The 19,226-nt window shown below is 41.8% G+C and overlaps 1 protein-coding gene across 3 annotated transcripts in view; it reads right to left on the reverse strand.

Annotated features, from left to right (window-relative positions):
* PHACTR1 (phosphatase and actin regulator 1) overlaps window positions 1-19,226 on the reverse strand; it is a 301,935-nt gene that overhangs the window by 17,372 nt on the left and 265,337 nt on the right. For all 3 annotated transcript variants that reach the window (XM_053979775.1, XM_053979759.1, XM_053979766.1), the window contains 2 exons: window positions 5,484-5,539; window positions 581-642 (listed from right to left, as the gene is read on the reverse strand). In XM_053979775.1, the coding sequence (XP_053835750.1) occupies window positions 581-642; window positions 5,484-5,539 (118 nt within the window). The remainder of the gene's footprint in view (window positions 1-580; window positions 643-5,483; window positions 5,540-19,226) is intronic.

Below are 19,226 nucleotides of genomic sequence, written 5' to 3' on the forward strand. Positions count from 1 at the left end.
CTGAATGTGTACATCTGAAATTACTGTTCTTCAGTTTTAAGAGTAAATGACTTTTGAATCAAGCGATGCTGTTTTGTTTGTCCTTCCCTGCCAATACAAGATTGTTTTCTGCACTATATGCTTTTTCCTAAATGCTTGTCTCTATTTAGTTTAAATGCCTCAATTGACAACCTCCCTTACCAGAAAATGTTTAGCTTCCAGTTTTATGAGGGTTTTTTTGGTGGAATTTTCAAATCAGCATTGCTTTAACTTTGCTCTCTGTAATGGCTACAGAAGCCATTATATTTACAAGAAGCACTGGTCCTTGTAAATGCTGATCTCTATCCTTCACTGTTCAAAACTCCTTCAGTTATGAAGACTAGATCTTTTTTCCTTTCTGAAATGCTACCAAAGTGGTTTTCTTTGCTCTCTGTGGACTTACAACCTGCAACATTGCTGATTTATTTTAAAGATTTTTTTGTAAGACTTGTTTCACGCTCTACTTTTGAAAATGGTGCTGAAGGAAAGGAAAAAGGCAAACAGCTGTGGAGCAGGGAGAAAGTTGCAGCAGTGCCATAATAAGATCAAAGTTGCTTCTCACCTTACGTGTTAATCTTCTCTTAATCTCTCGTTTTTCCTCCTGCTCCTCTTGCTCATTCCGGGCTGTAAAAGATTTACAAGTATCTCAGACTGTGGACTCATCAGGCATGCACCGTTTGCAACAAAATAAGCCTTTCCATCAGTAAGTGTATTAATGTTTCAGGACCTCTCTGATGCACAGTATGTCCCTCTGGGGCTGGTGAATGTCCTCGATCCGTAGCTACTGCGCTTCTTCACACACTTCATGAAACATCTACAGCTTCCTTCCTTTCCCTGTGTTGGCACCTCTTCATGCGTGTCACTTTCTAGAAGGGCTGGGCAGCAAGCCAGCTCTTCAAAAAATGTTATCTCCCTGCCCACAGGCCTGGCAGCCTCAGGGGGCTCAGCTACGATAGGCTTGGATTCTGCAAGGTCAATGACTGGAAAAGAAACATTTGCATTTTTTTTCCATCTGCAGAATAATTTCTTGCAGCTACTTTTTGGAGAAAATAGAAAAAACCCTTTGGAATAGAGGTGCCAGGCAAATTGTGCAACTTCCCATGGCATGAGCAGAGTTAAGGAGAGTGTGTCCCTCCATCATGAACCTTCAAAGTATCACACTGGAGCATAAAAGCGCATCTTAGGTGAATTACCTTTCAACATTAAGCCAAAAGATCACGTGCTACAAGTTCTTACCAGGGCATGCCTTAACTCTTCTCCCTCAAGAGCTCAATCACATTTGAGTACACTAACTCTTCTTCAATTTATGAGCAGGCTGTCATGCATTGTTTTTGCATTGACCTTTACAAAAAGTCACTAAAATCCCAGGCTTCCAGGTACTCAGCTACTTGATCAGTTAGGATCTGTCTCCACTGCTTCACTGATGGCTGAAATGCTCTTTACTCCAATCATACCAGTACATAACAGGTGAGAGCAAACACAACTCATCAGCTTTTCCAGTAAGCATTCTGTGCCCCTGCTGGGATCCAGTTTTTGCTCAGCTAGGACTAGCTCAGGCAGGAATAACTCTCTGCAGGGGACATTATGGACCTCAAAGGCCAGCTGAGGATAGGTGCCTCAATTTAAATTGTTAAACTTTGGACTGCACTAAACTCAAGGGGGCATCCCGCGTTCCTCTCTGTTGATCCTGTAGATGGAACAGGCATCTCCTACAGAGCAGCAGTAAAAATCCACCAGCCATAGCTTCTTCATCTGTGAGAGCACAAGCCAGCACTCTCACTAGAAAACTGGGGCTATCCCAACACAGAAATGAGACCTAAGGTTTAGAGCCCACAGAAGCCTTTGAGCAGGTGAGGAGGGCTAGGCTGCAAACCAAGTTTCCCTCTGCTCAGGACAGTAGAGCTGACAGTGCTATCACAACTGCTCACTGACTTCATTAGGCATGGGAAATCTCCACCAACATGGACAAAGAACCTGTCAATGTTATGATGTTATGATCTTTAAGTGCCATTTTACCAAAAATACTGCTTATATTTTCAGAAGGAAGGAAACTAGTAGGGGACTAAAAAGAATATAAGACAACAGGGAATCACAACTGTCTTTTTAAGCAGTCACTGGAGTACCTACACTGATAAATGTAATTTTCCTTTTTCAATGGTTTCTGTCCCTACTGGGCTGGATATTCTTCTAGCAATTGATCCTCTAGCAATTTTTTCTTCCCTTTGTGTCTCAAATTTGGAGGAGCTGGTCCTGCAAATGCTTGCTTTCAGACACAGCACTAACTAAAGAGAATCCGCACAGAGTCAGGGTAGAACTGCAAGCAGCCAAGGAGTTAGCATAAGCCTTAGTAATGGCTATTCAATTTTGTCCTTGGCATCTGATATTTTTCTCTTCTCCTCACTCTCAGCCCAGCCACCCACTTTCAGAGACAGCCAGGCAGGCTTAAGACTTAAGGCAGGTAAAAGCTGGAAAATAGGAATACATTCTCCTTCAAAACTAGAAAGTGACTTTGTTTTAGCCTATTTCTCTGAAGTTAAGTCATGACAATCTTGAGAAGCTACAGAACTGATGCTTTATTTTATCTTACATGTTCAGGAGATTCTCTTTCTCCAAACCTGTGTGTCAGGGTGACGTAGGTACAATTTTCATACCTGATTTCTGTGCTGATGTGAAATGTCCCCCAATACAGTTTGAGGCATTCAGAACCCACCTAACCATAATTTTTGGCACACCTGAATGTGCCAGGCTGACAACTGGATTATTTTTATCCACCTGTGAAGTGGCACAGGGGTGGTGCATGATGGGGGATTGAGGCATCTTTCCCTATACACTTGGACAGCAAGTGTAATTGCAAAGTGTTCTTTAGTCTTCAAACTAACCCTGCAGGCCTCGACTCCTCCCACTCCATGCCCTTGACCTAAATATGAGTCAGTGAATGGGATATACTTCAGTGAAGGAGACCCTACAAGAACCAGTTGTCTCTGCTCTGTTTCCTTGCTGCGGCTGCTGTGATTTCACTGTTGCTATCAGCAAGAAGCAGAACTTGGCAATGGATGCTTTGCCCTTGCAAAGATAACTCATAATTACTGCAGCAGCACAGACCTAGGAAGCATTCAATTAATCTATAAAGACTGGCTGTCCAACCACATTTTGCCTCATTTTTTCCCATCAGCATGGGCAGCAATGCAGCTACACATGTAATAGGAACATCATGGCACCAGACACATTTTCATCAGGGAGATTTCAGCTTTAACTGCAGAGAAAGTCCTGTTTAGTCTACTTGAGAGCTTGGTAGGTTTTCTTTTGTGTTTGTGCGTGCTCTGGGCTGGGCTTTCATAAATTGCTTGACCTGCTTATGCAGAGAATTGATACTCTTTTTATTAGTACTTCCTGAGTCTCTCTTTTCCTACACTCCATTATATTTATTATAATGCTCCTTCTCAGAAGTCTAGAGAAATGACAGAAAATTAGAAATTAGAACTAGAAAATTATGTAGAAACCAGAAAATATTTATATTTACTTGTTTAGGGGTAGACCATGTTTATGCTTTCTTATTTTAAAATTATGTAACAAATTTAATTTTTTTCTTTCCTGCTGTGGTTCACCAAAAGTTGGAATGCCTTGGAAATACCACATTACTCTTCCCTGTAATTAGGAAGCTGTTTGTTTACCAAGACACATATGTTTTGGGGCAGATCTGTGCTAAAGCAAGCTACAAAAATTCAGTTTAGGAAATACAATATGGTTCTGGAATCAGGTTAATATTTTCAAATATCCATGTCATTTAAGAGCCTTTATTCAATTAAAAAAGAAACGGATGTTACTCAAGGGGTAATTCCTGTGAAATGTAAGACACTGTTAAGGCGCTCTGTGACTGCTGTGCTTGGCAACACGACCTTTAGGAATGTCTGCAAGGCACCCAGCACTGGAGATGCTGCTCTCTGCTGATGCTGGTTCAAAGCAGGTGCCCAAGACCCCACCTCCCCCAGTGCCAGGGCAGTGTTTGCTGGTCATGCACCAGTGCCAGGTGGTGCCTGACATGTGTTTATTCAGAGGTCCCAGGATGACAACATGAGCTGCCAGAAAAATGGCCTCTGTCGCTCTGTGCCTGACATCAGTCACGTTGCAGGTCCCCCCTTCTCCTGCCGTTCTGCTACACCCTGGTGAGACAATCACAGCTGGACGTGCCAAATATATCCCCAGGTTCTGCCCCTGACTTCCTCCAGCAGTCAGTCACTGGAGTTAGGAGTAGACAGTAGGAGCACAGTTATTGAGAGAGGGCTGGTCCCAAACAAATGGCTTTTGCAGCAGCCTCAGGCTTGCTCATGCCGCTCTGCTGTCTGGTCTTTTCTCCTCTTTGCATTCATAGTGATGTCTCTCTCTCTCTGACTGCCACATGTAATAACATCAACAGGTGAAAAGACCCTGTTGGGCACTAACTCTATCATTAATCTGCTAAGAATTTGATTTTGAAGTATTTGAAAAATGAATTCTGCTGATTTTCAGAGAATTAATCTTCTGCTACCGCGTTTTTATGGTTCTATAAAATGCAGCTATTCAAACAAGAGAAGGTGAATTATGGACCTACCTAAGGAGACATTATGTATAAGGTGCTATTTTGGAATACTTTTTTCTGTAGTAATTTTTTTTGAAATTTTCCTGGAAATATGCATTTACTAACTTAAAAGGGGAAGAACTTGGTGTTTTTTTTTTTTGTTGTTTTTTTTTTTTTGCTTCCAAAATAACAACAATTAGATAAACAGCTTTTTTTGTTTTAAATATTCAAAACACTTCCATAGAAGTAAAGAAACTGTAATTTTCTTCCTGTTCATTCATGAGGTTATGAAAATTGGACTCAGTCCAGCTTCCCTTAAAGTCAGTGGCAATGTATCTACTAACTTGGTTCAGGATTTCTGAGTGGTATTTTGTCCCTTTAAAATAACATAGGCTGAGGCTCTACCAGCAAAATTTTGGCTGATTTAAAGGTAGAAATTCACGGGAATAATCCTGAGTCACACTGGATTCTTTTTTAAATTGAATAAAGGCTCCAGCTAGCATAGATTGCTGTGAAGATTTTTAGGAAATCTAATTGAGGTATGCCCTAATGTCTTTACTAACTTACAATAGGATGCTCATCTATATATGTGCTGCACAAAGGAGGCTTTTCAGGATGACTGACCCCCTGACGTGTCTGGAATGCCATTCAAGACATGGGATTTTTTTCTCCATAGGTTGTTTGTTCTTGTGAATTTACTGACTCTCATTTTAAAGAACTTTTTCTCCAGATCTAGATGTTGTTACAGACTTCCACGCTTATTTGCACTTACGATGCCCTTTATTATTTTTAATTATTATCAGTGATGCTTACAGAGAATAGCTGATGTTTATAAAAAACACCAAATGTATATGAAATCTAACCCAGATTATCTGGCTTCAGGTTAAATGTCAGCAGAATCAGGACTTACGTTTCAGTATGTTCCTCTGCTCCAATTCTTCAGCGGTTGGCCTCTGGCTCAGTCGTCTGCGAAAAAAGTCCAAGATCAGTTTTTGGACCATATCATATTCTCCTCAGTTCTCTGTCTTGTAGAGTCACTTTGGGGTGTGAAAGGCAGAACAGAAAGCACTGACACTGCTCCATTATGTACTTGGTATGCCTGGACCATGCGTGACACACACCATGCTTTGCTTTCGCAGTTTCCTCTGTTTCCAACCCACGAAAGACAAAATACGTTATGTCATCTTAGGCATGACTCTCCCACCCCTACCCCAGGCAGAGCTGCTGAAAGCTAAGCCACACAGATGTCTCCACTTAATTTCCTTCCCTCCATGCCTGCTTCCTGACTTGCACAAGTATTTCTAGCTAGGATCCAGCTAACCCTGTCGCTGCCCTCTCGCCAGCCTCCTGACTGCGCCCCATTGGTTCACACAGAGTTTGAACACACAGACACAGAAAAACAAGGGACTGTTTGGCAGCACTGAGGGCAGAACAATAGCAACCCTCCTCCTCCTCTTGTGGCTTTTATTAAATCCTATATTGAAGGATCAGGATCAGTGTGACTTGCCAGTCAACTTGTACATAATAGGGTCAACAAACCCCACAATCTAATTACAGATGGGGGCTCTATACATAGGAATGACCTGAATATTCAGAATACAGAGCAAGCACAAAAGAGTCTTTGCAAAACAAAGTAGACCAGAGAGGTGACATCAGAAGTCAGCACTGTTGGGCATCCTCATACTCTCATCCAAGTCAATGGGTGTTTTGTCAGTGATACCAATGACACAACAGAGCCTTCTCTTCCTTCAGACTTGGTCACTCAGAGATGTTTCCAACTTGAGGGCCCCAGCCTCTGTCAACTGGACCAGTTTCCCTGTGAGTAATTGGTTACTGGGCACTGATAGGAAATTATAAGAATGCTGCATGGCTTCATCTTCTGCAATGAATGTTCCCCCGACCCTGGGCGCAGCAGCTCCCTGAAATGGAGCTGGCTCTTCAAGGCTGGACAAGAGATGTCTGACAATGGCTCCTCACCACACAGGGGCTAAGCTGCGGTACACATGCATCCCCAGCCTTCTCCAGAGTCAGGAGCTCATGTGTGTGCCAGTTCAAGACCCCTGCCCCTCACACTGTGTGCAGAACACAGGGCTGAACAAGCACTAGGTAGGAGCCCATCTCCTATACCAGGTGTTTGAAGACAGAAGATTTACAGGCACCTGATTTTACAGTCTGAAGATTTCCACCAGCAGAGGTGATACCAGCCATATGTCCTTTGGGGGCACTTTACACCATGAAAATAAACCAGCAGAACACAGCCCTATTTCAGTGTAGAATTTGAAGTCAGGAGCTTTGTCCCTTTCTCAAAGCAGATTGAACATTTATCTCATTAGAAAAGTGTTAAAAGGGACAAAAACTGATCCTTAATTCAGAAGTAAAGAATGTCTGCAAAGTACTTTGAAGACAGAAAGTGCTATTCAAGTGCTTGCTATTACCACCTTTAAGGTACAGTAGCTGTGGCTAATGGGAGACTTTGCCTTAGGACTGTGAAGCAATTAAAACTACTTCATTTCTAGAATCACATGAGAACCAAAAAAGAAAAAGTTGCCACTTTTAGCCCCACCATACGTGTCTGCAGGAACCGTATTATGTTTTTAATCCCCCATGCCATGATGCTTTTCAAGAGGATGCATCAGAGGGATGTTCAGGATGAACTCCAGACATCCAGCATGTGGATAGCTTCTACAGAAACAAACATCATAGTAAAAGGAGAAAGAAAAAACCCTCCCCAAAAGTCCTCCCTTTTCCAAGAAAACAGGGATTGAAGGACACAGATAACTGTTCTGTCATGAACAGTTCACACTAGGACATTTCTAACAGAAGGCAGAAGTTTTATCTACTTACAGAAGTGATTTGCAACAAGGATCACATCTTCCATGTGTTTAGTGAGGTACCTGCCATGAAGTATATGCATTTAAACTAAGCTTTCACTGCATGTTACCATGTCATTGATTCCACATGGGAGGACAGAGATTTTCTCCAAGTTGCCCTTGGTATTATCTGCACCCGCTACACCTGTGCTGCTCAGGACCTATAGACCATGGGATTCTTCCCCACACTGTCTGGTAGGGCCCCAAGTGAAAGCCAGCCAAGGTTACCTGTGTTCTCCATCAAGAGTCAAATTACTTTGTGGATCCCATTATCCACCCTTTTCAGTCTGCAGAGTACTCCTGCCTAAATGGTGACTGCCACTTTTAAGTGATGCACAGCAGAAAAAGCCATGCCACTTTGGATAGATTAATTCATGGACTACCAATCACTTCTGGAGTTTTATAATCCCAAGTTTCTAATAATGTGACTTAGGTAGTAGGAAAAACCAAGGTATTTTTGTAGTGGAACAAAATCTTAATTAGTCCTTACAGTGCAAGTAGTAAAGCAGCACTGGAGGATGAAGAAGGTCATGAAGAGAAGCCATGGAGGTTCCTGGCCTCCAGCACCAGTGTCTGCTTTCATCTCCATGAACTGCTGTTACATTCTGATTTCCCTCATCCTTTGGGACTGTCTGAGTCTGCTCCTGCTCCTTCATTGTAAGTCCCTCCTTGATGAACTCTTCAAAAAAACCCAGCCCCTTCCACAGCCCTTCCCTTCCAAGCTCTCACAATTATTTCTTTTCATGGTCTCTTGCTCATTTAATTTAATTCTGTCTCATGCTGTTACAGTGACTTCTGCCCCCAAACTATTGGGGCTAACAATGACCTCTACCAGCTCCTCAGAACAGGACCATCTAAGCTCTTGTTTCTTGCTGCCTAATTTCTAGGCTTGCCAGATGTTGAATAACTGTTGACATCTCTGTTAATCTTTGAAAATCTTGATACTAGTTACTGATAATGTAAATCAAGAAACACTAGCAGCTCTTGCTTTATTACTATGGCTGCAAAGACACAGTTTTTTTCTTCCACACTTACTTTAAGTAAACCATCTCTAGCATAGAGCTCTGACCTTGGCAAACATCAGTGGTGATAGCTCTCCTCTTCTGCCTTCTTTCCTATCCTGCCCAGAATAAAAAGTTGTTAATGAAGCCCACCTAGCTTGCACAGGTTGATTTCAGTAGTTTGATTGCTGGCTTGCTGCTGTGCCTTATTTCATTTAACATCACAGGGGCTGCATGAGGCAGTCAGGAGGCCACAGGTCAGGAAAGAGGTGTCTCATTAGCAGCACAATTGGAATAAATGGGAGAAAATGGAGGTGAGGAAGGAACCTGGTGCCACAGCAAAGAGTGGATCTGCTGGTGCAAACTAAGGATGGAGGGAGATGTGTGGTGCTGCTGTTGATCAGAAAGGTAACTCTGGCTGTTCCATCAAACTAAGTGAGTGCAGGTGTCTGACCAAGGGAAAGGGGAGACAAACCTCCACAAGTAACGGCCTCTAACAGCACTTTCTGTATTTAGAATGTTCATGTGTGAACATGCCTGACCTTCACTGTGCCATCTATATAGTTTTGCAATACGCTTCAGGCGTTCAAGAGGATGGGAAAGATTTTTATAATTTGTGCTTTACAATGTATTTCTTGGTTCATACTCCATACATTTCTGCAATATTGATTACAACAGTTTTGCAAATACACTGTGACAAAGGTTTTACTACAAAGGAAACCTTCCTAAGATTTATGGTGACATAAGGAAAGCTTTGCTGGGATTTCACTGAAAAAATAATATCCAATGCGATTGTCAGTAAAAAATAAAATGCTTTCTCACATTTACAAAGATAAACTTGACAGCAAACCAATTTTCTGAATAAATTCTCTGCATGATCAAATACAGCATTACTTCTCAAATCACACTCCTTGTGTTAGACAATAAGAGCTGAGCAGTTCTTCATAAGGACAGTGTATAGTGAGGCTTATTTTGTTGGGTGTTTTTGTTTGTTTGTTCTTTTGAATTTGCTCTGGGCTGGGCTGGTCACATTATGGCAGATAAGTAGGAGTTTAGGGCCAGAAGGGACAATCATGCAAAATCAGTTGCTGTAGATCTAAAATATTGGCTGGTCTGGGTGTAATCTCCTCAGGGACAGGAAAGAAAGGCAGCATTTTCACTGATGGATGCTACTGTTTGGACCCTCCCCAGCAAACCGAGAACTCAGAATAAAAAGTTTCTGCTCCATGTGTTAGTGTTCTGCAGGAACAATAAAAGGAAAAACATCTCCTTGGGCATGGCAAAACACTTAAATGAAGTACACAGTGACACTTACCCTGCTCTGCAGTGTGGCCACTCCCCGAGAACTCTCAGGACAGCAGCCAACCCCCTGTGGGGCCTCGGCTCAGATTTTTGCAGCCCTTTTGTCTGGCAGCACCTTTGAAGTGAGGTGCTCCTGGCTGCCTAGGCTGTCCTCTACCAGGAGTCATGGGTTTTTTCTCCTTGATCTCTTGTTTTGCTGTGGATGAGCTCCAAGAAAAAGCTGGTTCATGCCATCCAGCTTGTTGTGTGAGCAGGATGTTGTGGTATATGTGTTTTCTGTGTACCAGGAATTTATCTTTGACTCTGTCCAGAGGAGAAGAGAATTTAAGAGCCTAGTGTGGGGTGACGCACAAGTATAATGGCTGGATATAACACAGGGCTTGCTGGAAAATGATTCCTCACACAGTTGGCAGGCTTATTAACTGTGAGTGTTTGCAGACATGAAAGCAGAACTTAGCAGCTCTCCAGTGCTTGAATGGTGACATCTGGTGTGTGGGACCCATGAACAGGACTGGTGGACATGACAGGACACACAGCAGGATGCTGAGATGTCCAGAATATCCCCAAGGAATCTCTGAGCCAAGTCATGCTCACACAGTTGTTCCTCATGACTTAAGTCACCCTGATGTAAAATAACTTCTGAGCACAGTGGGGCATAACCTCTGGAGCAACTTCTGAATTAATTCTCTATGTGCAAATGTTATTAATCAGCTGCAACTGGGTTCATACTACCCTAGACATTGCTCTAACAGAGCAGTAAATCTGAGCTGGCCACATGAGAAGCCAGCTGCTACAAAGAACTATCTGTCAATGTTGCTCTTCAGTTGACATAAATGAGCATGAATGAAGCCAGTAGAACTGTGCTGATTTACATCAACAAAATAATTCCACATGAGGAAAATTCAATGAGAGTAATGAGTCTTAATTTACTTCGTCTTTCCCAATAATAATAATGCTGATAGCAAAGCAGAATTGACGAAGTAAAGGCTGTCAGAGGCTCTTTGCACTCCCATGCCATGTACAGAAAATTCAGAGAAAAATAGAAGAGAAGAAAATCTTGTATTTGTTCTACCAGTTAACTGGTAGCAGAGGGTAGGAATGAACTACCTCCTTTCCTTACATCACTGCACAATGAGCAAAAAATCATTGTAAGCCTGGAGGTTCACTTTCTCTGAAGTGTCAACCCAGATTTTGACAGCCAGACTGTAGAGTCTACAGAGGACTATCATTCTCCTAAACAGGATTTATAAAATGGGATTAAATGCAGTTTTATCAATGAGAGAATAAACTGAAGGCATATTAAATAGAAAATCTCTACCCAAAGAAGCAAGTGTAACAGTTTTATACCAATAAAATTCTTGTACTACACTCCATTAACATGTTTGTTAATCTGTAGGATTATTACTTTCTTTAAGCTTACTCACAGGTAAGCATGATAAGTCTCCTGGTATCAGTCATGATAATACACTTTATAACTCCTTTTCCTGAGAAATTAGGGCAATAAAACCATAAGGAGTGTTTGCCACGATTCAGTTATCATGTAATGCCTGCTCTCCACTTCCCTGTTGATTTAAAATATTCAGCCTCTGGGAGATGGTGATGCTTCTGCAGCTGTAAGGAAGCCAGGCAATGACTAAAGCAGACCAACGTGGGCAGAGATGCCTGTTCATCCCTAGGAAAATGGGTGAAGCACCACTGGGACGGTTTAACAGAGAACCAGTAAGACAATTTTGGTAGGAAGTGTTTGCTTTTGGTGAAAGTCTAAAAAACTGCTAAGTCTCAATTGAAGATAAAAGTACTTTCTGCCAGTGCCTTACTGGCAAGGTACTGCTTCTGCTTTAGCATCCCAGTGTCTTCCCTGGACTTTTGATTGCATTCCCTTGCCATTTGATCCAGGATAGCTACAACAGTCCCATAACCCTAAGGAGAGAGGCAATGCTTTTGCTCAGCATTAGTGCACTGCAAGAAGTACAGACCAGTCTGGAATGCGAGGCAACCAAATTATATTTCCCATAACACATCTGCAGTTGTGTTTCCAGCTGGGCTCTACAGGAAAATCAGATTTACAACTGAAATTATTCATCAGACTTTAATTCAGGCTCTAAGCAGTCATTTACTACCCCCCAAAATTATCCTTATCCCAGACTTGATTTTGTGTTGAGAAACAGCTTCAATATAGACTTTAAAGCTCCGATTAGTCTAGATTGCAGCGAGGATTTTTGGGAAAACTAATCAGCAAATTTTCTGCTTGCTCAAGCATTTGTGTATAGTGAGAAATATAACCAAGCTGGCTCTTTGTTTAAAACTCTTACAACTGACCAATTTGTTTTCCCATTCTTTAGATCATGTGAATCTATTCTTGAGTCATGGCTCAAATGATGCCATTTTTTTCTGGTTCAGCTTACTGAGGGATTGAATTTTTATGATTTTGATTTATTCTTTGGAAAGTTACAAGCTTCCTGAGAAAGAACTGTCTGCCCAGAGTAGGTCTTGTGGGAAAAGAAAATCATATTCAAAATGTAGATTTTGACAATTCATTATGGTTGCATAAGGTTAAAATCTTGTTCATCATATATGGAACAAATTTCTTTAAAATACCCAAATAAAGCAGAATTATTTTGGGCCATGAACTCTGTGTTTTGCTAAAAGAAATGAAGCAATTACTAGATAGCCCTATAACTCTGACTAGAAACACTGTGAATAATGACACAGCCAGGTCATCAGTCTTCCATTAGACCACTATAACAATGCAGACACCTGCATTTTCCCAAGGAATTACTTCTTTTCTTTTCTAAAGATAATGCCAAGCAGTAATAGACACGCAAATCCAGATTTTGTCCCCGTGTTCAATAATACTAACTGGGAGATGCCTACTGGTTTATGGAACATTGCAAGACCATGCCTCACACCTCAAGCTCTAAAATGGAGCCTGCTCCGTTTCATTACTGTGCTGTTCCATTAACGTCAAAGCTCTCAGCCAAATGCTGGCTGTTCACATAAAATATGATCACGTAAGTTTAAATGATTAAAAAAAAAAGGCATGGCTGAATTAAGATAGTTATACCAACCAAGCTTTGCAGCATTACTTCTCAAATCTCTTATCCCTAGTCGCAAGAACAAAATATCCAACAACTGCAGTAGGAAACAAAGAACAATCTTTTTTAGAAGAGGGAATTTAGTATGTATCTAATTCAAGAATGTATTTTTAGAACAATAAAAATGGGATATTTTTGAGTACTAGAAATCCAGAGTGAAAAATATACTAAATGCTGGTTGAAAATCTGAAGCATGCCAGAAAAAACAGATGGATGTTAGGACCCATTGTAATAGAGAAAAAAATGCTCTAAAATGTTAGCGATTGTCCTTCTGTTGTCTATACAGCATTGTGAGAAGACACTTGCTTCACCAAATGTGATAATATTGAATTAAGAGCTGATTTTACAAAGCTACAGATATCATAATTCACAGTTCAAGGTCAATCTGTGAATGACTTGAGCAAAATGGCACCAAAAAGAATCAATCTGAGCTGAACAGATATGCTTCCTATCTACAGGCATTATTGAATGGTTTGTTTCAAAATCTCTCTACAGTAATATCTCTTTGTCTCTGTGAACAAATGTACTTACAGCAGTGAATAAAAGGTAGTTACACTCTTAGAAGCAAAGCCATCTTCAAGTATGAGCCAGAAGAGCAGAATCCCCTTCTCTATTGGAATTTTCCCCACCCTGGCTTCTGATGCTCAGGGAAGCTTGGATGTTGGAACACATTTGATATAGGAATAGAACAGTTATTCCTTTGTGTATGTGGCATGGCCTTGGGATGGAGACAAAAAGCAATGCTTTAGGTGGGAAGAAATTCTGGGGGACCAGGGAAGAAAACACTGAGGGAGGCTGAGAGGGTGACAATGAAAGTACAGCCCCACCCCCCAGAGCTCTTGACCTTTTAAAGCCCCAGTGATCTTTCCCAGCAACACTCTCTTCTAAGGATCCTCTTCTGAGAAATCTGCTGCCACAAACTTTAATGCAATCTACCCTGAGAAGCAGCTGCTGGCTCTGAGGAAGGATTGAGGGCTGAAACGCATCATGGAGGAACCATCTTCCCTATGTTTTGTTAGCTTGAAGATCAGACCCCTTGATGGGCCTCTGTGGACCACAGTGACTGACATGACCTGTGCATTAGTAGGTATGTTGCACTTCTAGCACTGCCAGTATGGAATTTGTTTAATGAAAAAAGCAGCAGCACCTTATCTTCTTACTCACATATGAACTAACACAACTGTAACCCTAAAATATCAAGCCAGGAACATTTTAAACATGTCAACAAATAAACCAACTTTGCCTGGCAGTCCAAATAATCTGTGACCATCATGGAAAATCTCTATCCAAAATGTAAAAAGCTGTTCATTTTAAGGAAGGAAATCTGGGTGGGGAACTTCAGCAAGCTGATGTCAATCTCAGCATATACATAGTCAATTAATAAAGTCTCCTCTGTTACTACAGCAGCTACAGACCACTCAAAGTACAGAGAGAGGAATTACCATAGAATGGTTTGGGTTGGAAAGGACCTTAATGATTATCTAGTTCCAACCCTCCTGCCATGGGCAGGAACACCTTCCACTAGACCAGGCTGCTCAAAGTCCCATCCAACCTGGCCTTGAACACTTCCAGGGACGAGAGTACCCCAGCTTCTTGGGGCAACCTGTTCCAGTGTCTCACTAGCCTCACAGAAAAGAATTTCTTACTAATATTTATTCCAAACCCACTGTTTTTCAGTGTAAAGCCATTCCTCCTTGTCCCTGCTTTTTACATGCCTTTTTACAAAGTCCCTCTCTATCTCTATTAAGAAACCCATTTAGGCACTGTAAGGCTGCTCTAAGGTCTCCCTGGAGCCTTCTCTTCTCCAGGCTGAACAACCCCAGCTCTCTTGGCCTGTATCACATATACCTCCTCACCATATTAGTTTGTTGTAGACCATGTTACCAGTGCCAGCATGAAGAAAGGCAAATGAACAGTGCAAGAATAAAATTCATCTCCAAGAAGGCCCTTTACACTGGTAATGTCAAAAAAACCAAAAAAAACCAAAAAAAACCAAAACAACTCAACACCCTTTCTGCTAAATAAATCAAAAGCTAAAATACTCAGTGACTTGGAACAGCCACAATATCGGAACTCTAAATAAAAGCTTTTGTAACAGAAGTCGGCAATGCAATTCAAAACCACAATATTTCAGTTTCTAGTAGAAAAGATGCATAGGAAATAGCATGGTGCCCATACTTTGTCTTGTTACTGAAGTGGAAAATTCCTGGAAGTAAACAAATTTGAGAGCTTTAGGAGCAATTAATTATTTGTGACAGAGGGATTTCTGATCCCCAGACTTCATGAAAGGCAGGTGATAAATAGTAGTAACTTTTTGCAAAGGGCTGTGCCTAAAATTTTCATTGAAGATTAAGAATTAGGACTGGCTGAAATGTTTGTGACAAACTAAAATGGTAAGAAAATTGAGTTCTAGAAGGTCAGAAATTATCTGCAAGGTGAGGTCAAACTTAGTAGTTTCAGCTGAAAAAAACCAACTCACTAGATACGCTTTTCTCAAAACCAATAAAATTTAAAAACCATTAAAAATGCACTAGACAATATTTAATTCTGACCTGAAATGATAGTTTTCAGTGTGTAATAAAAAAATTAATTATGCCTGCACTTGCTATTTTTAGTCAGTTTTCCCTACTCCACTTGTTAATTATTTTGTTCCATTTGAGTACCAAATGCAAAAAAAAAATCCATTATTCAGCCAAGTCCAGTAGACACAACTCTCCTTCCAATAACTACTGCTACAGTGATTCCAACCACAAATCTACTGAGGTGGATTACAAGGAGAACTCTCCCCAGCACCTGTGTTGCAAACTTCGGTGCAGGTGCCCCAGTCATTCCTCACCATTTAATGGGATACCTGCTGGTCAGACCAGGTCTTTGCACGTGTTTTACAACATTGATTCTTTTGTATCTGCATCACCAACTGCACAATAATTTCTTATCTTTCTAGAGAATGTAATGTTTCACCACCCTATCCAGCGATTTGTCCATTGTACAAATTCCCAGCCGGTGTGTATTTAACACCTTCACTGCCAAAGCCAACTTCTGCCTCTATGCATTAGCAAAGGTCAGAAACAATTTTTTAAAAAATCCTGGCATCTCATGGAATGTCAATGAAAACATGCAGCATAGAGATAGAAAATAGTAAAAATGTCTAGCTTTAAAAACAAAACCAGATTAAATTATTTACCTGGTTAAAATAAAAAAACCCTGTGCCTTAGGAAACTGCATATTTGTTATTTTGAAAATATATTAGATAAGATTATTCCACAATTATATCATCATCTTTAGGTTCAAATCTAGTGGCCTAAAAGCATGACAAAATATTTTTTACTCAGGAGAATTCTTGTCCCATCTGCCTTTTCTTCTCTTGAAGTTACTGAGATGCACATAATTACCTGGAGGCTAAATTTGGACTACAAAGCGATAAGCTTTTTTTCTGTTGTTGCTTTGTACATATTTCCACAGCAAAACAAATGGAATGCTATAAAGAGGCTTATCACATCAAATAGGGAATTAGCAGCGGGAATCAATAATCTCCAAAGTAACAAAGATCCTATTTCCAGGCAAATACACTTAACTTCAAAATAAACAACCCCCCCTCCCTTTGTGAAGCAAAAGACTTCCAGAGGGACATTCAAACCCTCTGTGCTATGTTGAGCAGGCTGCAGCCTTTCTCTTTGTCCCCTGCATAGTGTGACATCAGCATTTTACATTTTCTCCCTGAAGTTTTGAGAGCTCAGTTCAGCCCCTACTGAAGTTTCTTCACACTCAGTTTTCTGACTACTATCAGGTGCCTGCACATCCCCATGTTCCACCTGACACTTCATCAATGTGAAAACCTGCTTCATTACCACAATCTAGCTGCTGGGGTGATACCAGTATTCTTTACATTTATTTTTTTTTCACTAACTAGAGGTGATGTTGAACTATGGAGGGGGAGGGAATGCCTAATGAAATCTTCCTTGTATAAAATGGGAGAGGAACTATTCCTGGCTCTGTTGACCTAAAGAATATTTTTTCCTTTACACTTCAGACACTTCACTTCTTAAATCTCATTGGGAATGTATTGTAGATATTTTCCCTGTGATATTTCAAATGAGGGTGCTATCAAAGTCCACATTTTTGCAATTGTTTGCCCTCTAAAGAAAGACTGCCTTACATTGGTGACTGTTTTTTGAGCTCCTTACTGAATAGCTTTGCAGCTGGCATTCAGGCAGAAAGGCTGAAGAGAATTAATATTTAAAATACTTTGTCCTCAAACCGAGCACAGTATGTTTGTTCATGGCTACTGACATGCCATAGGAGAAGCCTGGATTTCCCTGCAGGGCACACTCAAATGCCAAGACTGAAATACCTCTGTCCTGGGCATTCAGTGCCCTGGTTTTGTGGCATACGCTTGTTTTCTGCATATCTAGCTGCAGTGATGGCAAGGACAGGGGGCTTGGAAAAAGGCAGCAAAGGAAATCATCACAATCACCAGGACAAAAATCCCTCCTGAGTATTTACTGATGATGCACAAAATGTTCATAAAGCTGGAAACTGCACCTACTGCTCTGAGAAGCTGCAGATTGAACTAAAAGATGCTGGCTAGGATGGCCTGGGCAAACAGATCCAGTGCCTGCTTCCCAGTTCTGCTCACCTTCTTTATTAGTTTAAAACATGCAATTTCTCATTCATCCACATTGAGCAGAAGGATACATTCAGGCTCTCCTTCCAGCCCCAGTAGCCACAACCATGTGGACTTGTGTTTTGCTTTACAGGCAGATTGAATTTACATCTGTACCTTATAGTTTATTGGGTGGTTAGCCTACTCTTATGACTGGAGATTATCTAATGCTAGTAACAACTCTGCTCTGCTGAGACTGGCTAATGAACAGCAGCTGCTAGGGAGCACGAGTGGGGGGGAATACCTCACAACTACAACACTCTGTCAGCTTTTCAAACTCCTCTGAGCAGTGTTTTTAGCAAAATGTACATTAAATACACACTTCCACTCTGTTTTCCTCTTTAGAGACATCAGAACACTCCTGTACAATGTATTACTGCAGATCCCTGCTGAAGGGAGTTGGGTGTCTGGGGTTGATTTCCTTGTGAATGCAGCATTTCTGTGAGATGTTCTTGTTTAAAAACTGAGTCCTGGTAACTTTTTCCGTAGAGGAGAACACAAGGAGTTTAGTTGCAAGAGCTAATCCCACACTCTCTTGGGACTGAAGTAAGCTAGAGACTCCTACATCTACATGTCATAGACAGGCATTTGTCAAAGCTTGTGACCTGGCTAAATTGTCTGTGCTGGCACAGCCATTGTTCAATAACCCAAGTCAGAAGAAATTAGTCAAGCATTGCAGCAGAATAGTTTATGAAACATATTCAAAGAAACCTTAGGCTACAGAGAGTGAAGGGAATCAGGATTTGGGAAAGTCTGAGACAGAATTTGGCCAAAGGCACACAAAAAAATTCAGCCAACAATCTCATACACTTCTGTTGCATCCTGGGGTTCGGGTTTAGATTAGGGGTTTTTAGTTTATGTTAGATAGCCAAGTTCTGTAATCCCACGCAACCCCTGTGTTTTCCCCTCCCTGTGGTGGTTCGCTCCTCGCTGCGTGCTATTGGAGCTTACCCCAGTCACTCCTGCAGACACTCCCCGTCCTGGCCAGAGAGTTCCCCGCTGGTCACCCCGATCCCGCAACCCCACTAGCCCAGGGACCCGGGAACCACCCCAACGCCATCTTGGTTGGTCACTGTTGCTGGTGTCACCGCCATGGCAGCCGCCCCTATTGGATGGGAGGCTGTGGGTCCTCTCGCCCTGCCCCCCATAAAATCCTACACCACCAGAACCCCGGCGCCATTTTCTCCCATGCAAGTGCCAGGAGCAGTCGTGTCTTTCCACCGAACCGCGCCACGTGACCAATAAACCGTTCCTGCCAAGCACGGAGTAAATGGACAAATTCCTTACTTCTTTGCCGGATCCCTAGCGCACGGTTACAGTGGCTGGCCAGCCCACGTGCCCAGGACATGGAAGCCGTGTCTGGGAACCCACAGCAGAAACCTTGGCAGCACATGGAAGCTACGCCACAGCCAGGCTCCCAAGAGCTGCGTGCGGCCAGGGAAAACAAAGCAACGCCGCACACTTCAAAAACAAAAGATGTTGCTAATACACATTGACATTGTTGGTTCTTTTGATACCTTGTGTTATTGCAGAATGGTGAGTTTGGCAGGGATCTCTGAAGCCCATCTGATGCAACACCTCTGCTCAAGCAGGGCTGCCTAGAGCTGGGACTGTGTCCAAATTATTTTTGAATATTTCCACAAAGAGAAATTTCACAATCCCCCCGGCCAACCTGTGGCAGTGTTTGGTCACCCTCAGAGCAGAATAGTGTTACTGATGTTC

This window comes from Vidua macroura, chromosome 1, assembly GCF_024509145.1.
Source record: "Vidua macroura isolate BioBank_ID:100142 chromosome 1, ASM2450914v1, whole genome shotgun sequence".
Classification (NCBI taxonomy): Eukaryota; Metazoa; Chordata; class Aves; order Passeriformes; family Viduidae; genus Vidua; species Vidua macroura.